At 34.8% G+C, this 11,027-nt stretch overlaps 2 protein-coding genes across 2 annotated transcripts; both read right to left on the bottom strand.

Annotated features, from left to right (window-relative positions):
- Positions 1-1,385: 1,385 nt before the first annotated feature.
- LOC120088036 (putative low molecular weight protein-tyrosine-phosphatase slr0328) lies at positions 1,386-3,713 on the bottom strand. Its single transcript, XM_039045057.1, has 5 exons — positions 3,217-3,713; positions 2,897-3,032; positions 2,710-2,777; positions 2,523-2,609; positions 1,386-1,750 (listed from the first exon to the last, which is right to left on the bottom strand). Exons 1-5 carry the CDS (start codon positions 3,595-3,597, stop codon positions 1,673-1,675), a joined length of 750 nt encoding a protein of 249 aa, XP_038900985.1. The 5' UTR covers positions 3,598-3,713; the 3' UTR covers positions 1,386-1,672.
- A 140-nt stretch (positions 3,714-3,853) lies between these two features.
- LOC120088035 (serine/threonine-protein kinase D6PKL1-like) lies at positions 3,854-8,221 on the bottom strand. The gene is made up of 3 exons (XM_039045056.1): positions 7,798-8,221; positions 5,276-7,288; positions 3,854-4,928 (listed from the first exon to the last, which is right to left on the bottom strand). The coding sequence occupies exons 2-3, from the start codon at positions 6,991-6,993 to the stop codon at positions 4,079-4,081; spliced, it is 2,568 nt and encodes an 855-aa protein (XP_038900984.1). The 5' UTR covers positions 6,994-7,288; positions 7,798-8,221; the 3' UTR covers positions 3,854-4,078.
- Positions 8,222-11,027: the final 2,806 nt, after the last annotated feature.

Genomic DNA, 11,027 nt, shown 5'->3' with positions numbered 1-11,027 from the left:
TGCAAGCCAATCGACCCATAATTAACTAAACTAAATAAAAAACGTTGTACTTGTACACAGGTCACGTACCGCATGCAAAAGTAAGTAGTGAACCAAACAAACCGTGAATCTAAATGGTTCAGCCGGTTCAGTTCCTCTATAATCCAGTTCAAATTTCAATTTCCTATGTGTCCTTCACCGAATTGTTGGTTTGGCACCGGTTTTGCACAATAATCGAACCAAATCGAATCGCAAGTTTCATTATCATCCAAAGAGAGGCTTTTTTAAAAAATCTCAAAATAGAACACTCATTCTAACTAAGGATGCGTGTGGCTTTGGATGAATGCTCTAGTCATAGCGAGGGAAGGTCTTTTGAAGTGGATGCTCAACAATGGTGAAAGGACATTATTTAAAACAAGAGGAATATTGCTGGCCGATGAGACAAAAGTATCTCTACTATTTGTTTGCAGTGTGGCCATTGCAGCTTTTATTTTGATTACTGTATAATTTACCTCCCTGCTTTTACTTTTCGCAAATTTGACTTGGAGCTTTCGAAACATGGAATCACATTTTCAAAAAAGCAAACTTCTTTGCCTACTGAAAGCTACGCATAATCTGATATATGTTTCGTAGAGAACCTTAGGAACTTTTTTCTTCTCAAAAAGATGTCTCATTTCAAATTCAAATCCCAAATTCGTGAGATTCTCGAAAAAGATTGCTTAAGATCAACAGGTGGTATCTGTTATAGCAACTTTGAAACAGAACTCTTGTATATTGAAGACTGAATGAAAAGAGAAAAAAAGGAGATGAAAAAGGGTAAAACTGTTTAATTTACATTCGCTATAATGTGAATTTAGGGCATGTTTAGAAGTGATTTTGAAATTGTTAAAATCAATTTTTTTGTGCTCAAGACCATTCCAAAATGTGCCTAATAACCACTTGAATATAATTTAAGGTTTAATTTTAAACTTCTAAATGTAATTTTTATGTCATCAAATTCGATTTTGAATGATTAAAAATATGTTTCATGGTGATTTTGAAAATGACATGAATATGGACACAACAAAGATGTGCTTATTGAAATTTACATTTTTAAACAAGAAGGAAAAATCAAAGTATGGATTAATTCATTCACATGTTAAAAAAATTTGTTTAATGTATTTCACTATTAAATTTTATTATTTTTGTCATATATAGGTCAATATATTTGTAACAAGTATTGGATGTATGTCTACCAAATGTTGTTCCTATTTTGAATTTGTACAACTAGTATTTAACATATCAATTTCACTATAAGTTTCCAATAAGTGCCTAATACGTGTCCACAGTGACCAAGTGTTCGACGTATAAGTGTCGTCCACAGTGTTGTCGAATACGGCACGTTAACCAAGCTAAAGTATTTGTGCTTCTTAGCTCGAAAAGACTTTGAATTTTATTCAAATGGCATGATAAAACTACTATTATAGTAAAATAGAAATAATAATCAGCAGATACATACCATTTTGCTTGAAATATAAAGGCTGCCCTGATACATTCATCTTCAAATCAGACCTTGGTAACGGCGCGAAATTGAAGAGAATGAATGAACAGCAAACTGACTAGAAATCAATGTCCATTCCACATAGGGATCGGCATTGCTTTAATGGAATAATTTGCATTATTTTGCAAGAATAAAGTAGCCAGCCAGAAATCATTAATCTGAAATGTGTTTGTTCTCTGTTAAGATGCTTTCCAACAGCGATTCACAGGCATCTTCAAGCAAATCCAGAACCTAAATTGACACGTTGCATTATTTCAACAGAAGAAACAAATTGGGGGCATCGAACAAGCATAAAAGGTAGATTTTAAAGGTATGGTAAAGAAATTAGACTATCAACTTAATGAACAATGAATAGATATCATTCATGTTTTTTTACCCTTTTGAGGAGTGAAATTATCATTTTACCTTTCTATTACCAACATCAAATACAAAAAATTTGAACATATCTCTTGATATAACTTCATTTTTGTTAAATGTCTACTCGTTCTTATGCTTTTCTTAATGTTTTTTTTTTTCCAATTATGCTAAAAAAGGGAACAAAAATGAGCATGGTGAGAAAAAAAAAACATAAAAACACGTATGAAAACAAGTAGTCATTTAACAAAAACGAAGTTATATCGAAAGATATGATCAAATTTATGATATATGATGTTTTTAGTAATCTAAGGATAAAACGATAATTTCACTCCTCAAAAGGTAAAAAAAACACGTTTTTGAAAAGGGTCATTTGTATAGAAGGTTTTGAGTTTCAAGTCATTTTGAGCAATTTTCCATTATTCACTTCAGAAGGGCAGTCATATCATATGATTGAACAGAGATAAATAACAGATTGCAGGTGCATTGCAACTACATTTCCCCACCAATTTTAGTTTAGAGAGAAAACCAGAAGCTTACTCAAAGCATATAACAATTCAGAATCCCAATCAAAGAGATAATTTGCTATTTTGTTTTCAATCCCACACTTCATATCCAGAATAAACACATTCCAGTCTTGCTGGATTACCTTCTCAAAACCTTGTTGTCCACCATAATAAGGGTCCGGTACTTCGCTTTCGTCGTGCTTTTTACAATACGAGCACATTAATTTGACCTGACATTATGGCATCAGCATCCTTATGAAGATCACAAGATGAAAATAATGAAAACCATACAAAAACATAAACACCTCTCATTGATGATCTTGTACTGACCTTTTTATGTGAATCAAAAGGTAGGCCATTCTTAGTTCTCCACCGTTCGAAAGCCCCCAAAATATCCTCTATAGAAACAATTAAAAAGCAGAGAGAACAATTAACAAAGTTCAAGCCAATCTGGGATGGTGGGATTGTTGTAATACAAACCACCAGGATAAAGATTTTGCCTATAATATTCTCCTACCTCTGTTTTGCTTGTCCATGGCAAGAATAAGATCGAAATTTACAAAATCAGATGGCTGGATTGGTCTCGAGATGGATGTTATTGGTATCCCACGTCGTTTAGAGGCTGCCCTCATTCTTGGGTCGGCCTCATTACCCTTGAAAAATTAGTCAAATCACTTAGAACCATAAAGAAACAGTTCTCGCTCATAAGAAATTACATCGATTGCTTAATTGCAGAAGAACAAGAAAATGACGAATCAAGTTAATCGTATCTACGACAAGAAACGGGCATAGAGAACTTCCATTGAGCAAATTCCAATTGAAAATGGACGCAATTACCTCATGATAACCAATGGTGCCAGCAGAATCGATTATGAATTTGGAATCGAGACCCTTCTTCGTCACCAAGTTCCTGAATACTCCTTCAGCAGCCGGGCTTCTACAGATGTTGCCTAAGCAAACGAAAAGCACAGAGAAAGGTTTTGTCTCTGTTTCTGAGCTTCTGGAAAGAGAAGAATCGGCCATGGAAGAAGCTACGAATGGCGTTGAGAAATGGGCTCGACGGGAACTAAGAGAAGGCTTGAATTTCTGAAGATGGGGGTATTTTATAGGTTGAAAAACAAGCAACGGCGAAGGATTCAGAGATGAAGCAAGGCAAAGATGACAAAATGGCTTTACAAAATTTGCGTCAATTCTAAGCTGCAATTGTAACGCCCTCATCACTGCTTTGGATGGAACAGATTATTGGTTCCTACAGAATCCCCCGAGCTCTGTAAACTTGTCTTGCTGATGCTACTTGGAAGAATTTTCTTTTTGCTTTTTTCTTTGTTTTTTTTTTTTTTTTTTTTTTTTTGGTCTTTTTCGAGATAATGTTATGTTGGTTAAATTTGTGTATGAAAATTATGCAACATTTGATATTCTTCAACAATTAGATGTTATTAATTTAACCTCTATGTAGTTCAATTAGCAGAATCTATAGAGGATGAATTCATGTATTTTGATTATTTTTTGGGAGGGAACGCAAAGAATCGAAGATATTGTTTTTTCCTTTAGACACGCCTGCTATAAATTTATCTATTTCATGTATCACGCTTTACAGCATATAGTTATCCTTTCACGTACACATTTACATTATAAGCTATAATAAGGATGAGAGCTTAGAAAACAAAAACATCTTCGTCCACTGGTCAGAACGTATAAGCTAAAACAGGTCAAACATTGCTGCATCCGCTTCCATGTTCTCGAGATCTCTACGCTTCGTATTCTCTCCAGAATCCACTGGCATTGCACTAGTTCCACTGTCGAAACACCTGGGAAGCTCGGGTGGTGTTGCACAGCGTATTAGAGCCCAATTGAGGCCTTCAAAAAATGGATGTTGCTTAATCTCAATAGCCCCTTTTGTTGAGCCTAATCGGTTTTCGGGCTCCTTTGTCAGCAGACATCTGATCAGGTCTCTTGCATGAAAACTGACAATGGGGCAATCGGGGAACTTGAGAGTTTGGGATACTATGTTGGCTAATGTGTCCTCATTTCCTGAACCTTTGAAAGGAGTCTTACCATATAGTAGCTCAAACAGGAAAATTCCATACGTCCACCAATCAACAGCACTCCCATGGCCGTCGCCCTTGACAATCTCAGGAGCGAGGTATTCGTGGGTTCCTACAAATGAATTGGACCGCACACCAGTTGGTTCGACTATAAGCTGTGGTAATAGACTAGCCTGATGATCTGTTTTCGTTCTCCGGGATTTGTATGGAGCAGATAGAACTTTGGGAGTGAAACATGAGACCTGCCACGATGGATGGAGGCAGAAAGGGTCAATACAACTAGATTCATCACAGGGATTCAATGTCCTCTTTGTGGATTCCACGACTGGAGATGATGACTGAAGAAGCGTTGGGTTAACAGCACATCTAAGGGACAAATCAAAATCCGTGAGCATGATGTGCCCATCTTCTCGGACCAGCACGTTTTCGGGTTTCAGGTCACGGTAAACAACTCCTAGCATGTGTAAGTACTCCAGTGCAAGAAGAACTTCGGCAACATAGAACCTAGAATGAACAGATTCAGCAAGTCCAAGTTGGATCAGAAGGACGCTAACCAAATTTAATGCTTGATAACAAAAGATGCAATGAGCAAGCTCTTAATCTACCTAATCGTCTGAACTCAAAGTCCTTTTACCCTAATATTTGAACACCCATCCACAAATGGCGAAGGCCTGTCTTTCTTTTTATTCTCTACTTGCCAATATTCAAGAAACGTACACTTTCACATACGCAAGAACTAAATGACTACCAATCATGAGATTAGATTGCCAGCACAAGTACATACTAACATCGTGTGAGAAAACAAATGTTTAACCATACTGGAACACTTAATTAAAGCATCACAATCTAACCTGACTGCACGCTCAGAGAAACTCTTGCATGGTTGCTTCTGTCGCAGCACATGGAGATCTCCACCAGGACAGTAGTCCATGACCAAGCACAAGTGCTTATCCGTCTCAAAATGGGCATATAATGTAGGGAGAAATGGATGGTCGAGCATTTGTAGTATCTCTCTCTCAGTTTGTGCCCGAAGTATTTTTTTCCTACTTGCCAAGAACTCCTTGTCCATCACCTTAATAGCAAAAAGACAGCTTGAATCGCAAAGCTCAGAGAGATAAACAGTCCCAATGTCCCCGAGACCAAGTCTCCTTAACAGCTTGAAGTTTCTCAGACCCAGGCATTTATGTTGATCCTGAAGGTGGTGGATAGCTTCCCATTTCAAGTCCTTTGACATGTGAGGCCTAACTCCACTACGACTTGATCCACTGAGAATACTTTCCCCACTGATGCTTGGGCTACTGCTACATTCACCAACACTACTTTTAGAGCTCTGAGAGAACATCCCTTTCTCTCTTGATCTGGATCTCTCATCGGATGGCACAATAGATGGTTTGTTCCTGTTACAGCAGTTGAGAGAAGTACCAGGTCTACTAGATTCTGTGTTTACTACATTTCCTATTACTTCAACACCTAAAGTTATGTTACTAGAGACAGAAGAACCTTTATCTTCTTGTTTAATCGCATGATGCTGTGCATTTTCTGGCATCTGGTTCTCAGACTTTTCTGCTATGGTAGCCAAATCAGTGTCAACTGGTACTGTGCAGACATGGAACATACCGGGGGAGGAATTTGGTTCAAGTTTTGCTTTCTTCTTGACAAAATTCTTGGTCCTGAAAATAGGTTTGATGAACCGTGTATTATTGAAAGCTGATTTGTTCGGCCTGACAACAGATCTGGAACTTGATAGAGAAGATAAACAACGCATTGTACCTCCCTCCTTCTCTGGCACTGAATTTTTCGTTAAATCTTCAGTTGGGGAGACAGCCATGCTGTTCATAGCCAGATCCTTCTCACCAGAAGGAGGAAAAGAAGGAGATTTAAGTTTTCCCACCTCACCAGGTGACCTTATACTTGTCGCCTCAGTAGCTGAATGAACTACAAGATCCTTTGCCATCAATCTATCCACACTCACCTCGTCTGATGCCTCAGTAGAAGAAGACTCAGCTCCTTGGTTTGGTATAACAGCGTCAGTTTTATGCAACAATTCGGGCATCTTATTTTGAAAAGTTGACATAATTCTTTCTGAAACAATGGAAATTTCTACCAAATTTGCTTTGCTTTCATTTACAGGTACACCAGATCCATTGGCCTCAACCACCACAGCCCTATACAATCTTTTGATAGTTCCTGCTTCAGAAATTCTGGGTGAACCTACAGACCTTGTTAACCTCTTTGAAGCAGCCATTTCTGCAGCCTGGGAGATGCATAAGCCCCTCAAAGCCTGCTTTAAACTTGCAGGTTCAGAAATTCCAATCCCTGCCATGTGAGACGAACCTACTCTAACTGGCCTTTTCATTGCACTCTTTCGCAGAGCATCTTTATCAACTTCACGTTGCTGGCCTGATCTCTTACGTAAGGTTCTGATATCAATTGCTTGAAACAGACGATTAATGTCATCCTCTATAGAAAACCTTTTTCCTACATCTAGCGCGTAACTTGTCCCAGCTTTCTCGGACTCAAATTCTTCTGTTGATTCAACAATTTCAGAAGTACTGGTTAATGTAGTCATCTTTTGGGGTGTAACAATAGAGAAGGGAGAGAGAAGATGTGGCCTTGGCTAGAACTGCTAACCCATTTCTAAGGAATCATTTCTAAGGTACAATGCAGATATCAAAAGGTGTGCCAGATGTCCTCTGAAGTTGTCTTCAGCCATACTCATTTGCTGAGTTGAACCCACCAGCAATCTTCTAAGAACTTCCAAACCAAACATCAAAATTCTGCCAGGATTCTGGTTCATGTCAGTAAACCATTGATTATCCTAATGCAGAAATCAAACCTCGGATCCAGTCAAATTCAAAGAAGCACTGCGTCAAAACAAACAAAAATCGTTATTATAACATATGCTTGAGGACGTTTACAGTGTATGTTAGAACCCACCATGAGAAAGCAACAAAACAAGTATATCAGCGCCAATTACTATTTCTCTTGAAACCATGACTTTAATACTACCCAAGACCATCAACTGTGACTTAAAGAAAGTGTCACAAATGATCCTTTCCTTGGATACAGATTCGAGGGTTTACACTTGGCAGATAAACCAAATTGTGAACTTCATCCATGAAATGTCCCAAAACTGATACTCAAAAAATGTATCAGAACAAAAGGAAGTACTCTAAACAAACACAAAACGAAAGGCCAAAAGGAGATTCGTTACTCAGCATACTCTAAACGATAAAATACATACATAATATGAACACCCAGAACAGCAAAATTATAACATCACACAATCTCCAATCGAACTTATGGAATTCTATCATACACGATAAATAAAACCACTATTCTGGAAAAGAAGGTGGAAATTCCAAATAATTACCCGAAATTTCCAGCGAAACGATGAAACGAGAACAACCCAGTTGAGAGCTTGCGTTCCGTAACGTCAGAATGATCCGAGCGTCTGAAATCGGAGGTGGGGAAGAGAGGAATTCGAAAGTGGAAAGGGAGAGAGCGAAGGGTTGGATGGAAAAAAGAAGGGGTTTTAGCGTTGGGGAAGTGAATGAGGAAAGAGAGGGAAAAGGAACAGTGGATAAAGGAAATCACGAGGAATTTGAGAGACCACGCCACAGCCAAAGCCAAAGCCAACGCGAACAGGAGCTACAAAGCGAGAGCCTACGCTAAGACTCGAGACTCGACTTCACGACTCTGCTTTTCTTTTCTTTTCCAAGCTCCAAAAATGGCAGAGGAGAGAGGAAACTCGCGGGTTGAATCAGCGGGTTTGGGTTTCAACAGTAGAGGAAAAGAGAAGAGAAGGGAGGATTTTTGTTTGACACGTGGGGTCCACCCTAAATTCTTTTGCATATCTTACAAATAATATATTAAATATATATATAATATATATGTACGTTTTTTATGAATATTCAAAAATAACCGATTAAATAAATATTATGATAAATTCTGTGACAACAAAAGTAATGATCTTGGTTCGTGGTTCGGCCTTCGGTGTCCAAATAATTTCTTAAAAAAATTAGTCAACAGACATCTGTTTAAATTGCATGTCCCTTGGAATTGCTAAAAAAAAATCCCTAGAGTAATGCTCAAATTGAATGGGAATTTATGAAAATATGGTTAAAAAATATTTAAAAAATAAAAACTAGATATCAATTTGATTGCAAATGCAAAGTAACTCTGTCCACTATAGATTTAATATAGACCTAAGGGAGTTCGAACCTCTAACTTTATGCTTTATATATGTATATATAATATATATAGTACCAATAATAGTAGGTAGTTCGATGATAAATATGGTTTTTAGTCCTATCCAAACCTAAATTCAAGTCCCCCTCCTTATGTTTATTTTTTTAGATTTTCCCTCCTTAACAATCATTCGATTATAAAGTCTCTATCAACAAAATTTATGGATTCACCGCTGACCTCATCTATAGGTCCAAGATCTGAATAAGATGCCAACAAGCATAGAAGTTTATGTTTTAAAAATAATTTATTTGGTGTTCAAATGATCCGAGTAACCTGGACTATCGAAACCAAACAATAAATACTGGATTGGGTTGGGTTGGTTTTTTTTTTTTTTATTAAGTTGGGTTGAATAAAAAAAATTGGGTTGACCCAACCCAACTCGAATTACATGTATATATATCTTTTAGAATTGATGAATTTGTGAATTCTTTATGTTTTTTTTAAGATTTTTTTTTAGTTCTTAATAGATATTGTAGATATTCAATATGTAAAAATATAGTTTTATGAGATTTTAGTTATTAGACATGTAGTGTAGATAAATTTAAGTATTTCAAATTAAGAAGAACAAGATAATAATAATCCGACAATCAAACCCAAATTTTGAAGATTAGTGTGGAGATCATGTTTGGGTCATTTGGGTTGCCAACTTGATCAACCCAAATTTTCGGATTAGTTAAAAAAAAAATACCAAAATCCAACCCAATCTAACCTATGTCCACTTTTAATTTTAGTTTCCAATTATTATTATTACTACTAATATTATTATTATTGATTTAACATATTCAAGTTTATATGATTAAATCTTCTATAGACCTTTTGATTGTTAAAACATATTTTACATTGATTGAGCTAAACTTCCTTTAAGAAAAAATATCTTATTTAACATATCTGGGTGATTTTAAATTATAAAATTGCTCTAATTTAATCAAACAATACATTAATAAATTTTTTTTAGGACAACATTAATCAAAATTTTAAATTGTTGATTTCTAAATATTCTAAAACGGCATATTATCATTATATATAAATTAGGGGGAAGTTGACTTTTAATTTATGGCTCGAAGTATCACTCACTTAATTTGTTTAATTTCATATGTGTTATCTCCTCAAATTCATATTGACCTAAAATTTTATCATCTGTCTAACATTATTCAATTTTGCAAATCTAAATACACTTTTGATATATATGACATCTATTATAATTTCAATACTCAATTATTTCATCTCTCACCATACCTTTGTTAAGTCTAAAAACGACTTTATTTCATATACTTGACATAGACTTTTAAAGTACATAAGTTTGTTGATCGTAAAATTGAAATTTTTAAAAATATCACATTAGACAATATTCTATTTTATATCAAATAGATAAATTAATTTTTAACATCTTGAATAAGCCATTAACCAATTTGACGTAAAATTAAAAGTTCAGGAATATATTAATCATGTTTAAAGTTTAGAAATTTATTAGATATAAGACTAGAAGTTTAGAGACATGTTAGATATAAACTTAAAAGTTAAAGAAATAAATCCGTAATTTAATGTGTTTTTTAACCTTTGATAGGATAGGTTAAATTATGACCATATTAAGGTTATTTGGACTTGGTTAATTTAATTATTTTAGAAAGTAAATANAGGGTTTTAAATAGAAAAACAAAAGACATGAAATTTGAAGTCAAACTTTGGATGTTAAAGGAAAAAGGTGGAGGGTGCATGGAAACGAGAGAATAGCAATCTGTCTCCCCCTCGAGGCAAAGTATAAATAAATAAAGGCTTGAAAAGTTTTTGGAAAATTGACATTTTTAATTCAAAATATCTAGAAAATAGATATATTTTGATCTTTAAAATTTTAATTTAAATATTTTAGTTCTGTTTGATAATTATTTAATTATTTATTTTTAAAAATTATATTTATTTTTTTCACACTTGTATTTATTTTTTCACAACAATCAATCTCCGTTTGATAATCATTAGAGTTATTAACCAATTTTCAAAAAGATTTTTTACATTAAACCCCATTAGAACCATTTGATTTTTCTATTTCTAGTTTTTTGAAAATTAATCCTATTAATACCATTTCTATCTCTAAATTGATTGTTTTGTTGTATATTTTTTTCACTAATATTTTTTTAAAAAACAAATCAAGTTTTGAAAATTAAAAATTTTTGTTTTTTAATTTGGCTAAGAATTCAACTATCTTAATTAATAAAGATGCGAATCGTTATAAGAAACTGAGAGGAAATAAACTTAATTTTAAAAAACTAAATGAACCACTTTTTTTCTCTTCGAAATTTGATCACGATTTTAAAAGCACTATTGAGATGTAGTCAACCAAACATAAAATGTAATAGA

This window comes from Benincasa hispida, chromosome 10 (assembly GCF_009727055.1).
Source record: "Benincasa hispida cultivar B227 chromosome 10, ASM972705v1, whole genome shotgun sequence".
In the NCBI taxonomy this organism is placed as follows: Eukaryota; Viridiplantae; Streptophyta; class Magnoliopsida; order Cucurbitales; family Cucurbitaceae; genus Benincasa; species Benincasa hispida.
This window is presented reverse-complemented; position numbering and strand designations above follow the sequence as displayed.

Excerpts from the sequence above, each read along its gene's own strand:
- LOC120088036 (XM_039045057.1), bottom strand. The coding sequence starts at position 3,597 with ATGAGGGCGTTACAATTGCAGCTTAGAATTGACGCAAATTTTGTAAAG. Across the intron at positions 2,610-2,709 it reads CTTTTGATTCACATAAAAAG|GTCAAATTAATGTGCTCGTA; the intron begins GTCAGTACAAGA and ends CCATAATGTCAG. Across the intron at positions 1,751-2,522 it reads GACAACAAGGTTTTGAGAAG|GTTCTGGATTTGCTTGAAGA; the intron begins GTAATCCAGCAA and ends GTGTCAATTTAG.
- LOC120088035 (XM_039045056.1), bottom strand. The coding sequence starts at position 6,993 with ATGACTACATTAACCAGTACTTCTGAAATTGTTGAATCAACAGAAGAA. Across the intron at positions 4,929-5,275 it reads TTCTCTGAGCGTGCAGTCAG|GTTCTATGTTGCCGAAGTTC; the intron begins GTTAGATTGTGA and ends TGTTCATTCTAG.